Here is a 19,747-nt window from a genome sequence, read left to right on the forward strand (position 1 = left end):
GCAATATGTGCCTGACACCACATGGAGTGTCTTGGAAGCCGGCACTGCTAAAACAGTAGACTTTTGGCCACAGGGCGCTGACTCAAGCAAGCCAAATCAGAGGCTGGTGAGTGTGTGATGTAGCGGAGGGAAGCTGCACAGGAAGCTCCATAGAAAACCAGCGAGCATGCAGCAATGAGTGACAGGTACTAAGGTGACTAAGTGACTAAAGAACTGGCCACAGAGAGAGGAGGGCCTAAGGATTTCCATTATCAAAGATAGTGTTACTTTTTCCTTTAGCTTGGCTGTATCCTGTTTGTAATTTATACACCCTGTACCATTGTTTTACAAACTCAGGTCCATCAACTCTTGAGGGTAGGATATCAGCATGTCAACTGAAGGAACAACAATGACCTAAAGCCATGCCTATGGCATCTGTGGAAGCTTTCTTTGACTACCTGCTAAAGTTGAACAGGTTACACTTGCTGAAAAACTGCTGTGAGAAAATTTAGGGGTTGTCCGGCCCAATAATAGAAGGCTGAACTAGCTCTCCACACTTTGGAGAGAGAGGCAAGGAGTGTGGTACTTCTGTTTTCCCAAGAAGAGGGGAAGATCTTTGACCAGATTTTCCCAAATCAGTCCCAAAACTTAGAAACAGTATCGGTGATGTGATTGTTTCTTCAGCCCCCTTAAAATTTAATGGAAAACTGTAAATCCTCAACTGTGATACCCTTTCCTTGATCTACTATCTGTTTCGGGGAAGACATGTCAATCTGCCTCCTTGCCAGGCTGACATAAAGGGAGAGTGGACAATCCTAGGTGACTAGTCACCAATATTGATGGGAGAGCACTAAAATGCTCGGGTGCTCGTTGCTCGGGTCGAGCACATTGGAATACTCTGGTGCTCGACCCGAGCAACGAGCCCAATGTAAGTCTATGGGAAACTCGAGCATCTTTCAGGCGGCTCCCCCCGGCGGTCTGCAGAGGGCCTAAAAATTGCCCAAATCGATGGGAACAGTGCTCAAATGGCATGGGAACAGCATGGGGAAGACCCCTGAATGCATTTCTGACTCCCAGGTCACTGCTGTCAACAACATTGTCAGAGGTATTATGCTACTTTTATGGACACACAATAAAACATACTAAAACTAAACCAAAATGGATTTTCCTGGGAAATATGTTAAGGAACATCCTTTCCAGGGTAATGACTTGTATATGAGGCAAAATAAATAACCAAAAACAAAAATACTCCTCCACACCTTGGGGTATGTTCAAACGTAGCGTTTTTGATGCATTTGTGCACTTTTGCATTGCTTTCAACCGTGACAAATGCATTCACCAGGAAATGTCATTTTAACATTTTACAACCTTATTTGGCCATGTGGTGTGTGAGACATGATCAGACACATCCTGCTTCATTTATGAAGGAGGGACTCTGAAAGTCACAAAGCCTATTTTTATAGGGCCATCAGGCGGCCTTTACTATTCTTAAAGGGCCAGCAGTCGGCCCTCACTATTCTTTGAGAGCCATCAGCCGGCTAGACTTTGTTGTTCCCATTACTAAAGAGTGGATCTCCTATACTGTTATTGCGTATGCAGTGAGTGTCAGGGCTACCCAAAATTTAGACGCACCCCAATACCCCTTTGAAAATTTGGATGCACCCCAACACCCCTTTGAAAATTTGGACACACCCCAATACCCCTTTGAAGAGACTTAGAGGAGAGCCTCCTGAAAACAGTGTTCCCATTATTAGCAAGTGGGTCTCCCATTGTGTTTGCCTATGCAGTGAATGCAAGGGTTGCCAAAAATTTGGAGGCACTCTAATGCCCCTTAGAAGAGAAGTGGAGATCAGAGGGCCTCCGGAAAACAATGTTCCCATTATTAGGAAGTAAGTCTCCCATAGTGTTGGCCTATGCAGTGAATGCAAGGGTTACCAAAAATTTGTAGGCACTCCAATGCCCCTTGGAAGAGACGTGGAGGTCAGAGGGCCTCCTGAAAACAATATTCCCATTATTAGGAAGTGGGTTTCCCAGTGTGTTTGCCTATGCACTGAATGCAAGGGTTGCCAAAAATTGGGAGGCACTCAAATGCCCCTTGGAAGAGACATAGAGGGACTCATGAAAAAATGTTCCCATTAATAGGAAGTGGGTCTCCCATAGTGTTGGCCTATGCACTGAATGCAAGGGCTGCCAAAATTTGGGAGGCACTCCAATGCCCCTTGGAAGAGACATGGAGGAGGCCTCATAAAAAATGTTCCCATTAGAAAGGAGCGGGTCTCCTATATTTGTAATGCCCATGCACTAAGTGTAAGGGCTGACAAACATTTACCCTTGGGGGGTATACATGAACATAGTGTATAAAAAAAATTTTTTACGGGCATCATAAACACCCTTTAAAAAAATTATGTGGGTGTTGCATCACGGACCACAGTCACCCTGGTGATATGGTGGTGGAGGATGAGGATGAGGAGAAAGAGGAGGACAAGAGCAAATAGCCCAAATCAGTAAGCGTATACCCATGTGTGGGTGTGAAAAGGTGCATTGGAATACACCTCCCAGAAAAGAGACTGGTTTTGAGTTTATGTTACGTTGCTATCATTCGGTGGTGTTGAGAAGTCTGGACCAATCCAGCCCTTGTTCATTTTTAGAAGAGTCAGCCTGTCAGTATTTTCAGTTGACTGGCGGATGCGCTTATCAGTTATAATTCCAACATGGGCACTAAAAACGCGATCTGATAAAACGCTAGCGGCAGGGCAGGCCAGGACCTCCAAGGCATAGCGAGCCAGTTTATTCCACGTATCCAGCTTGGATACCCAATAATTATAAGACACAGAGGAATCACAGAGGACGTTGGATGGTACACATGTCTGACATCCATGTCCACTCCTGAGGTCTTATGTGTGGAGTCTAAACTGAATACCGACAACCTTGTTGATGCTAGTACTCAAAAACTTCCCTCTTCTGCTCACAAATCCTTCCCAACATCTGCAATGTAGAGTTCCAACTCATGGGGACATCACACACCAGTCTGTGAGCCGGAAGCTGCAAATGCTGCTGAAACATGGAAAGAGCGGCGGAAGCTGTAGGTGACTTTCTAAAATGGGCACACAGGCGGCGTACTTTAACAAGCAGATCCGGCAGCTCCAGGTAGGATTTGAGAAACCGCTGAACCACGAGGTTAAGCACATGGGCCAGGCATGGTACATGTGTGATCTCGCCTCGGTTCAGAGCCGCCACCAGGTTCCGGTCATAGTCACACACGACCATGCCTGGCTGTAGGTTCAGGGGTGTGAGCCACAGATCTGCCTGCTCTTTCAGAGCTGTCCACAACTCTTCAACATTGTGCGGTTTGTCACCTAAGCATATTAGCTTCAGCGCAGCCTGTTGCCGCTTGGCCGAGGCAGTGCTGCAATGCTTCCAGCTTGTGACTGATGTGGTCATTTCGGAGATGCAGGCTGAAGAGGAGGAGGAGGCTGAGGAGGATGAGGTGCAGGAGCTGTAGACTGTGGGGGCAACCCTGATTGACCTAGGTCCCGCAATCCTTGGCGTCAGGAGGACGTATTCTGTCCCAAGGTCCGACTGAGTCCCGGCTTCCACTATGTTAACCTAGTGAGCCGTCAGCGAGATGTACAGTCCCTGCCCACAACCACTTGTCCACGTGTCCATAGTTAGGTGGACTTTCCCGGTAACTGCGTTGTTGAGGGCACGGCTAATGTTTTGGGGCACGTGCTGGTGTAATGCAGGGACGGCACACCGGGAGAAATAGTGGCGGCTGGGGACTAAGTACCGAGGGACGGCCGCCGCCATCAGGTTGCGAAATGCTTCCGCCTCCACGAGCCTAAAAGGCAACATTTCGAGCGCAAGCAGTCGCGAAATGTGGGAATTTAGTAGTGTGGCCTGTGGGGTGTTGGCTGCGTATTTGCACTTGCGTTCCAAGGACTGGGGTATGGACAACTGAACGCTGCGCTGGGACAAGGACGTGGACGTGCTTCCTGATGCTGCTACTTGAGAGTGTGCAACGACAGGTGCAGGGCAGGAGGCATCTTCGCATGCACCATGGGCAGGGGATTGGCTTGCATGCACAACAGCGGAAAAAGTAGTGGTGCCACCCGCAGACACTGTTCCTGGACCCTGGGTTTCGGCCCACAAAGTCAGGTGCTTTGCTGCCATGTGCCTGATCATGCTGGTGGTGGTCAGGCTGATACTTTTGCCACCCCTGCTGATGCTGGCCTGGCAGGTGGTGCAAATGGCCTTTTTGGGGTTATCAGGAGAGTCTTTAAAAAACAACCAGACTCGGGAAGACCTAACAGTTGTACTGGCAACTTCCTTCGTGTTGGTGTTACGGGGAACGGTTGCCTGCCTTCTGTCTGCGGCCACCACACTGCTTCTTCCTGCCTGTTGGGGTCCTCTGCCTCCCTCCCTCTGTGTGCTGCTGTCCTCGCTCTGCATTTCCTCCTGCCAGGTTGGGTCAGTTACTATATCATCCACAACCTCGTCTTCCACTTCCGCACCCTGGTCCTCCTCCTGACTTTCTGGCAATTGTGTCTCATCATTGTACACCTCTAGTGACACTTTCCCACAGTTGCCTTCGTGTGACCGTGGCTGCTCAAATATATGGGCATCGCTACATGCGATCTCCTCTTGCCCCGCTTCAAGTGGACCAGGCGAGAGGCCCAAATCTATAAATGGAAAAGTGAACAGCTCTTCAGGGTGTCCAAGTGTGGGATCAGTTGTCTCTGGGCACTCGGCATGGTGGGAGGAAGGAGGTTTAGGGTGAGGAATATGCGGTCCTGACTCACGGCTACTGAGACTTGACCTTGTGGAAGACAGGGTGGTGGTGGTGGTGGCTAAGTGACTGGAAGCATTATCTGCTATCCAACCAATAACTTTTTCACACTGCTCTGTTTGTTCAATAGTGGTGTTCTGCGGTTCGCTATTAATTGGGACAGGAAGGTTGAGCGAGAAGATGTGGGTGTTTGTTGTGACACAATTTCAGCTTGCCCACGGCCTCGGCCTCTGCATGTACCATCACCATCACCACCATGTCCAGTTCCTTGTCTCTTGCCACATGCCATGCCCATTTTAAATGGAGGACAATATCTTCCACGCTCACTACAAAGGTTACTATTTTTAACAGCAAACTGGTATCAATAGCTTCACTGACACACTGAAACAAAATTTCAATGGAGGCCACAAATGGCAGTATTTTCAGCGCAATTATATGTGATCCGTGTGACGGACAAACCAGTTTTATATAGCTGGATTTTTAGCGCTGTAATATCGCAGAAAAGCTGTGTTCTCTGGATTGCTTTTTAAGCAAATAATGAGGATTAAGATCCAAAAAAAAATTATTCCTGTTCCCTGAGATCTGGGCCTATTTCTAGAAATATCTAACAGCAGCAGCAGCAGACAAAACTGGAATGGAGTCTTTTGTGCTATGTGCACTGCAGTCTGCTATATACCCTGCCTGCCTGCCTATATATACTGCCTGCCTGATATCTCTGCAGATGGATTAGTTCTCAGAAGGACTGTTTGTTGCGATGGATATGTTTGGTACACCTACACTAACTAGAAACAAGCAAATCTCTCCCTAGCTCAGCAGCAGCTCTCCCTACACTGTCTGATCCGGAGTGACTGTGACGAGTACGCTGCGCCAGGTCTGATATAGACCTGATGACGCTGTGTGGCCAGCCAATCACTGTAATGCCACAACCAACATGGCTGCGGCATTACAGTGCATGGCAGACAATCCCTGCATGTTCATTGGCTCTCTAAAGAGCGCCAAACATGCAGGGAAGGGACCCGAGCTCCCGCCGAGCAACCCCGGAAATACTCGGCGAGCGCCGAGCATCTCGAGCGGTGAGATGCTCGAGCGAGCACCGAGCAGTAGCGAGCATGCTCACTCATCCCTAGTCACCAACTACCAAGACACTGTGGGTGTTGTGCCTCCTCGTCAACGCTGGCAGTGTGGCCCACCTTGTCACTTGAATGTACATCTGAAGATTAATGCATTGGTCATCCTTGGAAACGTTACAAAACTCCTAAATGAAGCAAACTATCAGGGGGTTTGAATTCATCAGTCAACCTCGCTCAGGAATAGATACTATTCAACAGAAAGGTTGGCAAGAATGCCCCGTCACTCGAAATAGGAGAGAGTGTTATTCATTGACGTAAAACGTAAAAAGGGGTATTTTTTTCAGAACACAGTTAAGAACCATTTTTGCAATTGGCTTTCATTAAAAAAAATATTGCACTGCTTGCCTCCTATAGCCGGTGCATTTGTGGGCTACAGAATGAGGTGACAGGGTTGGCCACATTATCGTTATTTTATCGGATGTATTGGGGACAGGATTTGTGTCACTTATTATACAGGTATGACAAGTTCTCCACTCCATAACATTGCTGTTGGCAGAGGAGCATGTGACCATCCCTGTCCAATAGCATTGTCCAATGGAAAACCTCATGTATTAAAACTGCTTTTCTATTGGAGGAGACTGATGGACAGGTCTGGTCACATGCTCCTCCGCCAGCAGCCATTGCATGGAGAGGAGAACTGTGCATTCTGTAAGGAAAGCTACAGTAAGAAGAGCAGGAGGAGAACCTGTCACCTATATAGTAGTAGATGCCACAAAATCATGTGCCCAACACATCTGATAAAATAAAAATAATGTGGCCGTTATGTTAATTTTTCTTCATAAATTAATAAAAATAAGAAACTTTGTAATTTATATTATAAAAGAAATCATCTTCTTTCCCTCCTGGACTGATCTTTCAAAATTCTCAATTCAAGGGTAAAATCTGTCTTCAGTGAGTGCAGATTTCCCCATTACTGTGATAGGAGATGGTAGTTGGTGCTCATAAGATTCAATGGAGAAGTTGAACTGTTGCTTCAGGAGTGCTTTCTGTAGAATGTTCATGTCGGCCTCTAGCTCCTTCTCCATAGAATCGTATAAGCACCAACTGTTATCTCCCATCTCAGCAATAGGAAATCTGTTTTCAATGAATACATGAAGTTAAAGTAAAAGATCTGTTGAGTAGGAGAAAGAAGCAGATTTTTCGGATAAGATATATTACAAAGTTGCTTATTTTCATTTGTACTACTGAGTTATAAAATAATAATTGAAACATCATTTACTCTTTAATTGAAAGCTACAGAAGGAACCAGGGAGTGCAGAACAGTGCGCGACAGACTGTCAATTAACCTGAGGTACTGACCAAAATGAAAAAGTAGGCTTGAGTAGTACAGTAAGTAATTGTGTATATGTAAAGGCGAGGTAGCGGAACGATCCTAAGAGGAGAGACTGTGATAAAGTCAAGCCCACATTCAGTAGTCGTATTGTTTAGAGACCCTGTTGCTGTTGGATTACAATTTACAAAGATCTTGTTGCTTATGGATTTTGGATAATATCCCCTGTGACATTGCCTTACCAATCCTTGTCCGTCACAGTTCACTAACTCATAAAATGTTATTAAAATAATAGAAAAGATACGTTTAGCTGCATGTGACCCCGGTCAGTGTGGTGTTTTTGATTTTCTAATTGGTTTTAGTAAGTCTTAAGAAATATCACATGTCTACACCTTCTCTTGATTGATTTTGTAATGTTCCTGACATCTGTGTAGTTTCAAGGCAGTTCTAAAAATCCCATGACTGTCAAAAACTCTTTTATGGTTCCTCTAAGTTATAGACAAGAGCTATCCAATTGGCGGACATATCATTGGTGCAACCTGTGCGGCTGCACAAGGGCCCAAGAGGTCAGGGGGCCACTACCACCGCATTACGATGAGCTATTGGACTGCAAAGTGCCCATATACTGCTCTAGCACAGGAGACCTCTTTTGTCTGTGTCCCTTACTGATCTTTCCTATGTGTCCTAAAAATTGTATGAGGTACCTCTTAACTCCAAGCAACCCATCCAACAGAAGCCAGTCAATGCAAGATGATTTAGAAACTGGTGTTACCGTCTAATTACTGTATGTGGGGACATTTCTCAAAAAAAGTGAATATTTACTTTGCACTTTTCAAAACAGAAAGGCATGAAGAAATAGATGAGGCTTATCTCTATTTTGTCAGGCCAGGTTGAGACATTTCTACCCTACGTTTAACTGGCCCTCGTAGTACCAGAAGGTCCCCCGGTGGACCAAAGAACACTTAGTAAATGTTTGTCCTTTGGAACCTATTTACACAATTAATAAATCAAGTACCATTTTTTTAATACAGACACAAAAATGAATTAACTACTCCATCCAAATCAGACCAACATTGATCTAGTATATATCTATATTTTTTGAGAAACAGACATCTGTTAGCAGATGGGATCATTTTTGCTAGCTGGAAATACCCTTTTAAGTTGCCCATACCAAGCTGACCGTTTTGGCCGACCAATTTTGCAAATCACAGTCAAATGATTGTGGTGTCTAATATGGTTTAAAAATATGATCTGTCAAGTTCGATTTTTTTTGTCTGTGGTCAACTGAATATAGAAGTCTATGGCCAATGATACTTGTGATACTTGTCTAATGGCCACCTTTGTAACCCGTGTATGGCCTGCTTTACAGTGGTTAAAATCCTAACTGGCTGTAGGTTCCACTGGTGTCAACAGGATCTGATATCAATCGAATAATAATAATAATAATTTTTATTTTTATAGCGCCAACATATTCCGCAGCACTTTACATTTTGGAGGGGATTTGTACAGACAATAAAAGGCATTACAGACTCTCCTCCGGACCCGGGTACCATAGTACCTGTAAAAAAAAGAATTTAAAATAAAAAAATACATTATACTCACCTTCTGATGGCCCCCGGTCTCCTTAGCAATGCGTCCTGGCTTCCTGGCAGCTCGCGATGGTCTAAAAGGACGCCGGCGGTCGCGTGACCTGTCACATGACTAAATGACGTCATGGAAGGTCCTTTTAGACCACCGCGAGCCGCCCAACACACTGGACGCACCGGAGGAGACCGGGGACCATCAGAAGGTGAGTATAATATTTATTTTTTATCATTCTTTTACTATAACTTGGTCACACTAGATAAATCCATGTGGGTTGCATGGATTTATATAGTGTGAACAAATTGTCAAGCACTTTTCCAAGTGATGCTAAAATCGCTTGGAAAAGCGCTTGATAACCCGCATGCGAAATCGCATGTGAAAAACGCTTCACTTCCGCTTGTCCCAGGCAGGAAAAACGCATGTGACGCGCCCCCTGGGCCGTGGGGTACTCGGTGCCGGGCCGGTCGTTGCTAGGGGAGATGTCACAGTGGCGGTGACCTGGTCCGTGACCCAGGGCGGTCAATAAAAGGGGTTTTAAAGAAAAGGATTATAGGTTTTATGTTTAATGTTCGTGACGCCGCCTGTGGTATGCGGCTATATGGAGCCGCCGCTGCGGAGCAGGTCCTCTGGAGCTGATGTTAATGCAGCAGAGTTGGTTCAGCTCTCCACAGGTAGATCTAAGCTCCAGGGCGGTGCGGTGATGGTAGATGATGAAGTAACTGTGGTTGTGCAGAGTGGTGCAGGGGATGTTGGCGCAGCAATGATTCACAGAGACAGTGGGGTGCAGTCTTCAGGGTTTACTCACAGTTCTCTCTTTGCTCCTGGTTACAACTGCCAGCTTATAACCTCCCACGTCGTGCAGCGTTCACCGGGCAGGGGTTCAGCAATCCCTCAGGTAATCCCAGAGTGCCTGACAGGACCCCGTTCTAGATGTCTTTCTCAGCCGTCTTCCTGCGCTGGCTCTCACCGTTCCTGCCCTGCGCCTCGCAAACAGAGTCCCAAGCAGGTATCCTCGGATCTTTCTGGGCAACCTGGAGTTCCCTGGATCCTATGTGGTTACCTTTTTGGCGACTTGAGTGCGGATGCGGAAACTACTTCCTGAAAGAGTAGAGGCCTACGGTTTCTAGTTGAACGTTGTAATTCTTACTAGTTAGGGGCCAGTCCCCTTCTGCGGCTCAATCCCTCCACCGCCTGGTAGATTCGGGCGTACGGGTGGCCTCCAGCACTGCCCGTACCCCTGGGATCCCTTCTTCACTCCTGGAGCCTTCCCTCTGCTCCCGTTCCTTCCTTCTCTCCTTCTCCTGGGCCTCTCTCACTCAAGCCCGCGCTTCCCTGAGCAGAGCTCCTGCTCCCAACTCTTCCTCTGACTCAATCTCCTCAGACTCAGACTCCCTCTAGAACAGGGGTCTCAAACAAGCGGCCCCTCCGGCTGCTTCATGCGGCCCGCAGGAACATAGACCCCTTGATGATCGTGGCCCGGTCCAGGAGCCGCCGACATCAGCACTGTAGTGCAGTGTATTGCTGCGCAGAGACCGTCTCTCTGCACAGCAATATCAATGGCAGCCGCCGGCCTATCAGAGGCCAGCAGCTGATATCTGCGTCCCAGCCCAGCGGAGTATGACGTCACTGCCATGCGCTGGGACGCAGATATCAGTTGCTGGCCTCTGATACGCCGGCGGTTGGCATTGGTATTGCTGTGCAGAGAGCCTGTCTCCGCGCGGCAATACACTGCACTACAGCGCTGATGTCGGCGGCTCCTGGACCGGGCCGCGATCATCAAGGTGTCTATGTTCCTGCGGGCCACAGGTGCAGAGAATACGCCGAGAGAATGGAGGACAGGTGAGAATAATCTTTTTTTTTTTTCTGTCATTCCTATGTGAAATACAGGACAGGGGACCTGTGCACAGTATGGGGGGGGGGGGCACTGTGCGCAGTATGGGGGGGAGGGAACTTGTGCGCAGTATTGGGTGGGTGACTTGTGCGCAGTATTGGGTGGGTGACCTGTGCGCAGTATTGGGTGGGTGACCTGTGTGCAGTATTTGTAGGTGACCTGTGCGCAGTATTTGGAGGGTGACCTGTGCGCAGTATTGGGAGGGTGACCTGTGCGCAGTATTTGGTGGGTGACCTGTGCGCAGTATTGGGAGGGTGACCTGTGCGCAGTATTGGGTGGGTGACCTGTGCTCAGTATGGTGGGGAGGGAACTTGTGCGCAGTATTGGGTGGGTGACCTGTGCGCAGTATTGGGTGGGTGACCTGTGCGCAGTATGGTGGGGAGGGAACTTGTGCGCAGTATGGTGGGGAGGGAACTTATGCGCAGTATTGGGTGGGTGACCTGTGCGCAGTATTGGGTGGGTGACCTGTGCGTAGTATTGGGTGGGTGACCTGTGCGCAGTATTGGGTGGGTGACCTGTGCGCAGTATTGGGTGGGTGACCTGTGTGCAGTATTGGGTGGTTGACCTGTGCGCAGTATTGGGAGGGTGACCTGTGCGCAGTATTGGGGGGGTAACCTGTGTGCAGTATTGGGTGGGTGACCTGTGCGCAGTATTGGGTGGGTGACCTGTGCGCAGTATTGGGTGGGTGACCTGTGCGCAGTATTGGGTGGGTGACCTGTGTGCAGTATTGGGTGGTTGACCTGTGCGCAGTATTGGGAGGGTGACCTGTGCGCAGTATTGGGGGGGTAACCTGTGTGCAGTATTGGGTGGGTGACCTGTGCACAGTATTGGGTGGGTGGCCTGTGCGCAGTATTGGGTGGGTGGTCTGTGCGCAGTATTGGGGGGGTGGCCTATGCGCAGTACGGGGGGGGAGGGAACCTGTGCGCAGTTTAGGGGGGGAACCTGTGCGCAGTATGGGGGGGGCCTGGATGGGGACATATGCGCAGGATAGGGACCAGTTCAAAAGGTGTATAGGAAAAAAAATGGTATCACTAAAAATGTCACTTTGTCCTGCAAATAATGCGGCCCCCCAAATTAATTTTTTTCCATGTGCTGCCCATATACCCAGCTGAGTTTGAGACCCCTGCTCTAGAATGTTCCACCCTCTCTTTTATATAGCTTCTTACTGAGCTCCCCTGAACTACTTCCTCCACCCACACCCACTAAATAGTTCCCCCTACTTTGGTTCCCCCCACCCCAGCCAGAGACAGGGCTCAGCAGAGGAGCAGCGCATCTTGCCCCTCCTCCGGTCTGGAGTAGTGTAATGTTGGATGCAGGTGTTAGGGTCCCGGGCAGCACTCTGTCCTTACCTGAGAGTGAGATACCTCACCACTGGGTGAGATGCAGTACCTCTGTGGCGACTGAACCCGCAGGGGAGCCACAAACCCCCCTGGGAAAACACAGCACGTCCGCGGGCTGGAACAGAGTAAAACAAGGTTTTAGACATACAATTTTTAGAATGCATTCACATAGAAGAATAATACACAACTTTTTCTTCCCTTTATGGGAGGCACATTACTTGAACGTTACATGTTTCTTATCAAGACTTTTTAAAACATTCTAAAACTTTTTTAATACAATTTTCTTCACATTTATAAAACATTCCTCATATAAAACATTTTTCAGCTGAATACAGTGAGATACATAACCGGGTGTCCATCTCACTGGAGAAGGTGCAATTTGAGCAACATGAGGGACCCGTCCGAAAACCCTCAACATAGGCCCTGGGCGGGTTTTTGTTCAGTGGTCTTTTAATATAAAACCAATAAGAGGCACTTTAATAAGTGCAAACTATGTACAGGTAAAGTTTTTGGCTGCTCACAGTCCTCAGCCTGTCAGTTTTTGGTACCCTTACCGGGTAGTTAAGTAAACACACACAAACTTTTTCAGTTCACTCAACAGTGATGTACCCTTCCGGCTAACTATATACAGTTCATCTTTCGAACAGGGAGTTCAATAGTGGTGCTCCCTCCTGGGAAACATCTGGTTGCTGCAGGCTGACCCAGCCAGGTCATCAACCTCAGACTGCAGGGGCATATCCTCCTCCACTACCCTGTGTACATTCAGGGCATACCATCCCCTCTCACCTCGGTGCCTGGTGTAGGTGAAGCGGTCACCAGGGTACAGGTCTCTGTCTGGATGTCCTTCCTTGAGGTGGGACTCCACGTTCCTCCTGTTGATGAAGAGATTCGTCTTGGCCTGTGGCTCCCTGATGAAGCCCCAGCTGGCTTCCAGGTTAAATTTTACAACAGTCCCTTCTGCACGGGGACCGGGTGTGGCTGCTCTTGTCTTGCGGGCCCGAGTCTTCTCCTCTAGGTTACGGGCCTCCATTTTCTTCCAGCGCACCGGCCGGATGCGCCGCTCTTTTTCCAGCTGCAGGAGCTCCCACCGGCAATGCTCCTCCCGACATGCAGCCTCCTTCCGGGTCTCCCGGGGAAAACCCATGAGGTCCCCCCCTGGGTTATCCCACAGGAAGTGGTCTTCCTCTTCCTGGTGGACAACTGGGGACTCAGGAGTGGGCAGTAACGGGAGGCTCTGGTCTCCCACCTCCGCGTGCCAGTCCCAGGCCGTGCGCCCATACACCAATTCGGGTGTGGGAGCAGGCGGCTCTTGAAGGGGGCCTAGGAGCAGGTCCGCCTCACCAGCGCCCGGGGTTGATGGTTCCGGGCCCAGGAGCAGATCTGGGGCGTGAGCGCCCAGGGACAGAGGTTCCGGCAGGGGGACCAGGGATGGGGCAGCGTCAGCCGCGTCCGGGACAGGGACGTCACTCCTACCTGCTCCCGCGACTGACACCTCCTGGTCTGTGTGCGGCTCCGCCAGGGCTGGGGCGCTGCTAGTGGAACGCAGGGCTGGCTGCTGCCGGGTCACGATCTTCCCCAGCAGCTCCTCCTTCCAGCTAGTGATGGCAGCCTGCTGGGCCTTCTCCATTCTCCGGCCTAGCTCCTGTACCTCGGCGTGGAGGAACTCCGTATCCTCCAGGGATAATTTGGAGATCGCCTCCCCCAGGGTGAGGGGCATCTCGGGTTGCTGCAGGCCACGGGTGGGAGCTCGGTCCTGACTCCTCTCCATGCTGCTTGCCGTGTGCGGCCTGTCTGGTCTGTTGGAGACCACACCCTGTCTCCACTGTTTCTCTTCTCCTCTCCCCTTTTGGGGGTGGTTCCATGGCAGCTTGCTGTTGGCCACACCGAGGGGCGGCCCCCCACCTTTATGGACACATCTACATACATGGCCACTGTTGCTCGGGGCGGGCCCCGCTTTTGGCACCATTCTGGAACCCGGCCCATGATGGGAGGTGGTTTCTTGTTGTCTTTGATCACGCACATAATGGCACCCGTTCTTCTGGGGCGGGCACCACATTCAGTATCAAACACAGTCTCTAGGCGCACAATACCCAGTGATAACGGGTGGGTTCATATCCTGCTCGTGACGCCAAGTATGACGCGCCCCCTGGGCCGTGGGGTACTCGGTGCCGGGCCGGTCGTTGCTAGGGGAGATGTCACAGTGGCGGTGACCCGGTCCGTGACCCAGGGCGGTCAATAAAAGGGGTTTTAAAGAAAAGGGTTTACTCACAGTTCTCTCTTTGCTCCTGGTTACAACGGCCAGCATATAACCTCCCACGTCGTGCTGCGTTCACCGGGCAGGGGTTCAGCAATCCCTCAGGTAATCCAAGAGTGCCTGACAGGACCCCGTTCTAGATGTCTTTCTCAGCCGTCTTCCTGCACTGGCTCTCACCCTTCCTGCCCTGCACCTTGCAAACAGAGTCCCAAGCAGGTATCCTCAGATCTTTCTGGGCAACCTGGAGTTCCCTGGATCCTATGTGGTTACCTTTTTGGCGACTTGAGTGCGGATGCGGCAACTACTTCCTGAAAGAGTAGAAGCCTACGTTTCTAGTTGAACGTTGTAATTCTCACTAGTTAGGGGCCGGTCCCCTTCTGCAGCTCAATCCCTTCACCGCCTGGTAGATTCGGGCGTACGGGTGGCCTCCAGCACTGCCCGTACCCCTGGGATCCCTTCTTCACTCCTGGAGCCTTCCCTCTGCTCCCGTTCATGCCTTCTCTGCTTCTCCTGGGCCTCTCTCACTCAGGCCCACACTTCCCTGAGCAGAGCTCCCGCAGAGCTCCAGCTCCCAACTGTTCCTCTGACTCAATCTCCTCAGACTCAGACTCCCTCTAGAATGTTCCACCCTCTCTTTTATATCGCTTCTTACTGAGCTCCCCTGAACTATTTCCTCCACCCAGACCCACTACATGGTTCCCCCTACTTTGGTTCCCCCCACTCCAGCCAGGGACAGGGCTCAGCAGAGGAGCAGCGCATCTTGCCCCTCCTCCGGTCTGGAGTAGTGTAATGTTGGATGTAGGTGTTAGGGTCCCGGGCAGCACTCTGTCTTTACCTGAGAGTGAGATACCACACCTCTGGGTGAGATGCAGTACCTGTGTGGTGACTGAACCCACAGGGGCACCACACATGTAAAATCCGCATGCCTTTTTTTCTGCCAGGGAGATGCAGAAATGCTCAGGAAAAATCCGGAGCATTTCTGCATCGTGGGCACATAGCCTAAGTGATGGGGTGTGTGAACAGATGATACGAGGGACCTGATTTGGAAGGAAGTTTTGTATGGGGGGAAAAAAGGGGTAGTTAGGTAGGTGAGCTTATAGGCCAGTCTAAACAAATGCGTTTTTAGGGCACTCTTAAAACTGTGGGTATTGGGGATTAAGCAAAGATTCCTGGGTAGCGCATTCCAAAGAATTAGTGCAGCACGTGAGAAGTTTTGAAGACGGGAGTGGGAGGTCTGGATTATTGAGGATGTTAATCTTAGGTCATTAGCAGAACGGAGGGCACGGGTAGGGTGGTAGACTGAGATGAGAGAGGAGATGTAGGGTGGTGCTGAAGCATGTGAAGCATGCTGAAGAAGATGTATAAAGGCAACACAACTGGACCTCAGTATTTGATTTTGAAGGCACGGTTAACCCTATGTTGGATCTGGGGTGGACATATCATTGGTGCAACCTGTGTGGCTGCACAAGGGCCCAAGAGGTAAGGGGACCCACTACCACCTTCAAACCATGTGGACTTGTGCAGTATGATGCACTATTGGGCCGCAAAGTCCCTATATATTGTTCTTGCACAGGGGCCCTCTACTGTCTGTGTCTGATAGTGTGTTGAATAATGTTTTAAGTGGTGATCCATAGGTGTCCTATTCATATGGTGTGCTCTCATATAGGGTCCAACTAACCTTATCAAACACTAGTCCCTAAAAACAAGTTTTAGAATATATGGTTCTCAAAATCAGTGCCATACATTATCTAAATAATACACCTATACGGTACCTTAATAATTAGAGAAAGAGAGAAAGTCCATGCTACACATTACAAAAATAATACCTTACAGTACATAACTTGCAATTCCACAAAATATCTATACAGAGCTCAAATAAAACCAACAGTGCCCAAATTCCAGCTCCATATCAGTATTAATCTAATAGTATTGTTCTATTTTATTCCATTGACTTTTCAAACTCAACTTGATCGACAGGTCTCCACCTATTTGTGCATAGAGATCATTCAGGGTGGGATATTCTGGATGGTAGTCTCTTATTTCTGTTCCCAAATCATGTTAAAAAGTATAAAAAGTATGGACTCCTGTCAGGAGGAGTGGAACTAGCGCTGATGACAGGTTCCCATGAAAATAAATAATTGAATAAACATTGCATGTTATACAAGCAAAAAAGGGCAAAAGCATCTAAAAAGTGCAACACGTTTCAATGTCCTACATCAGGCAGGCAAGATGCCCATATTGTGTCGAAACGCGTTGTAGCAGTTGTTGCTTTCAAGCAAATATCAATGAAATTACCCAATGAATAATCACTGAGTCGAACAGTGATTATGCATTGGGTTATTATAACCTGGAATTTTTTTAGGAATGAACAATATTAATATATGCACTTTCTGTAATTTTTTAAAAATTAAAATGTCAGAAGGTTTGATCGATGGGGGAACAAATGTTGAGGCCCACGACAATTACTAAAATGAAGGGGCAGAAGAGCTCAGCTAATCCCTTTATGGGGGTTGTCAGTTCATAAAGAACTGTTTTTGTTTTTATTTCTTTTTTTTATCTTAAAACCAAACTGGCTACAAGGTAATCATGAGCCCAGCTTCAGAAATGTAGCAGGAGAAATCTAAAATTGCATGTTGGCTATTAATCTGCTCTGTTCTGCGGTGTAAGTGCTGAATTTAGGACCCCGCTCTATTACACCCACATACTCTATTAGAATATATTGAAAAAACATTCTAAAATCTAGAATATCACTATTTTTATGGGTTGAGTCACAAATAACCTATTCAACCTTACCAATTTCTGTATATATCCTGTGTACAATGATCGCGATAAAGATTATCAATATCTATGAAACTACTAATGGACGTGTACATGTTCTCTATAGATGACGGGTGGACCTCAGGAACTCTTCCACCAGGCAAACACTGTTGCAGACCATGAATCTACCGCCATGAACCTACAAACCGGTATCCACAATTGGGCTGACCTACCAGTGTACCAGTGTTTTTTCCCAAAGGTCCAGCCGAAGACAACTCATTACGAAGCTGATTTGGAGCCCATCATGTGCTGCTATGGACAATTCTTAAGGGTTGACTCACAAATAAAATCTTAATTTTTGAGGGATAATATGACCTATGTGTGATCGCAACATTGTCGCCGTCTGATACTGTTGTCATCCAGTAATCCTTTATATCATACTGATTTCTATTATAGGTACTTTGTGAAATGTTGTCACATGCAACACCTCATTATTCGTCTTTTCATACTTCATATCTCTCTTTTTCATAATTGTTCTTAAAGCCAATGTTAATATTAGATTGCTTTGAGTTGGACTGGCAACCAGTACATGAAACAGTTTCTGTACAGTGACCCAATTTTTCAATTTCCTTTTCTACTTGATTGATTATATTTTTTAGTGATCCAGTACATTCCAGTATGTAGAACTGAGGACATACACTGGAGTCATGATGCCTAAAATCAGGAAATCTTCCTTTTTCAAATGGGCTTTAGGACTAAATATATCAGCTGCTCCTTAGGGTACATTCACACATCCATGTCACACATCCATGTGAGGTCCATTTTTATCTCTGACCCATAGAGTTTAATTGCTCCTAAGACAGCTGTATAAATTTGAACTGAGATCGGACCACAATGCTCGGACTGGCCGGCGGTCTCCCAACCCTAGCATGACAGCTTCATTTATGTCTATGCAGCTGTCAGGCTTGGATATATAGAGCAGCTGGCTAGTCCGAGCATTGCGGTCCGATCTCAGACCTTTTTATATGGCCGTCTGACTGAGCTCTTACACTCATCCATTATATAAAAAAAAGGATCCATGTGTTCCATCTGTGAGACTCAGAGCATATCTTATACTCATCCGTTTTGCGGATCAGTCTCGGCCATTAAAGTTTACAGGGATCTGTTGGACATGGATGTAAAACGGGAGACATACTTTGTAGTTCCGAGTTCCATCCGAGTTTCATAAATTTTTAGCTGATCCATTGTTAAGAGTCAATGGATAAATAAAAGTTCAGAAAGTCTACCTCCTTTAGTTTTTAAAATAAGATAAGAAAAAAATGTATGCAACTAGGATGACACTTGACAAAATTCCCTTGGATTTGTGAATGTAGCCTTAGCCTCGGCTCAAACTTCTGCTTGAAGTCGATTGTTATTGGGGTCACCACAGTCTTTTTTTCAAGCAATTAAAATTAAATTAAAAAAAAGAAGCAATAAAAATAAAATTGTTCAGTAACTCACCATTTCTGACACTAATTAAGATCAGCAGGGTCAGTGCCGCTGCCCCCATATTGTGTCCTCCAGTAATGGGTCAGCACTGCAGTAGACGTCCACTATAAAGCGTCAGGTTCACATGCAGACACTAGTCCTGGTTTGGAAGAAAGATTGCACTGACTATTCCGAAAAGCACTATTAGAAATTGTCTGGGAACTTCTCTTTTTTATATTGCTCACCAGAGATGTGGAAATTGTGTCTCTGAATTCTGAAGTCAACTTCTAGAAACCATGAAGAAGGAGGAAGAAGAGAGCAAATTACACATCAACATACAGAGCAAACATTGCACTTTTTCTCCTCTCTGACACGTCCAAAAGGCACGTATCAATCCTTACTGAATTTGTGTTACGTGGCTATGGTTTTGTGTCATGCCATTATTTTGCGGCACATTATAACAGAATTAGGATATGCCATCAAACGTTCAATTGGATGGACCCTGACTAGTGATGAGCGAGCATGCTTGCTACTGCAGGGTGCTCGCACGAGCATCTCACTGCTCGAGATGCTCCGCGCTCGCCGAGTATTTCCGGGGTTGCGCGGCGGGAGCTCGGGTTTCCTCCCTGCATGTTTGGCGCCCTTTAGAGAGCCAATGAACATGCAGGGATTGTCTGCCACTCACTGTAATGCCGCAGCCATGTTGGTTGTGGCATTACAGTGATTGGTTAGTCGCACAGCGCCATCAGATCTATATCAGACCTGGCGCCGCCATGCTCGTCACAGTCACTGCGGAATCAGGCAGCGTAGGGAGAGGTGCTGCTGCGTCAGGGAGAGATTTGCTTGTTTCTAGTTAGTGTAGGTGTACAAAACTATATTAGAGAAACATATCCATCTCAACTAACAGTCCTTCTGAGGACTAATCCATCTGCAGAGATATCAGGCAGGCAGTATATATAGGCAGGCAGGCAGGGTATATAGCAGACTGCAGTGCACATAGCACAAGAGGCTCCATTCCAGTTCTGTCTGCTGCTGCTGCTGTTAGATATTTCTAGAAATAGGCCCAGGTCTCAGGGGCAAGGAATAATTTTTTTTTGGATCTTAATCCTCATTATTTGCTTAAAAAGCAATCCAGAGAACACCGTTTTTCTGAGCCATTTGCTTGTTGGCACTGCAGAATACAGCCAGGTCCTTTCCATATTACAGAGCTAAAAATCCAGTTATTTAAAACTGTGTTTTCTCCGTCACACGGATGACATATAATTGTGCTGATAATACTGCCATTTCTG

General features: G+C 47.7%; 1 protein-coding gene across 2 annotated transcripts in view; it reads right to left on the reverse strand.

The window, feature by feature from the left end:
• CSF1R (colony stimulating factor 1 receptor) overlaps positions 1–18,726 on the reverse strand; it is a 104,798-nt gene extending 86,072 nt beyond the window's left edge. For both annotated transcript variants that reach the window (XM_073649783.1, XM_073649781.1), the window contains exon 1: positions 18,492–18,726. In XM_073649783.1, coding sequence (XP_073505884.1) covers positions 18,492–18,540 — 49 coding nt within the window. In that variant the 5' untranslated portion in view covers positions 18,541–18,726. The remainder of the gene's footprint in view (positions 1–18,491) is intronic.
• Positions 18,727–19,747: the final 1,021 nt, after the last annotated feature.

This window comes from Phyllobates terribilis, unplaced genomic scaffold (genome assembly GCF_046119375.1).
Source record: "Phyllobates terribilis strain yellow unplaced genomic scaffold, ASM4611937v1 Scaffold_10__3_contigs__length_209671492, whole genome shotgun sequence".
Lineage (NCBI taxonomy): Eukaryota > Metazoa > Chordata > Amphibia > Anura > Dendrobatidae > Phyllobates > Phyllobates terribilis.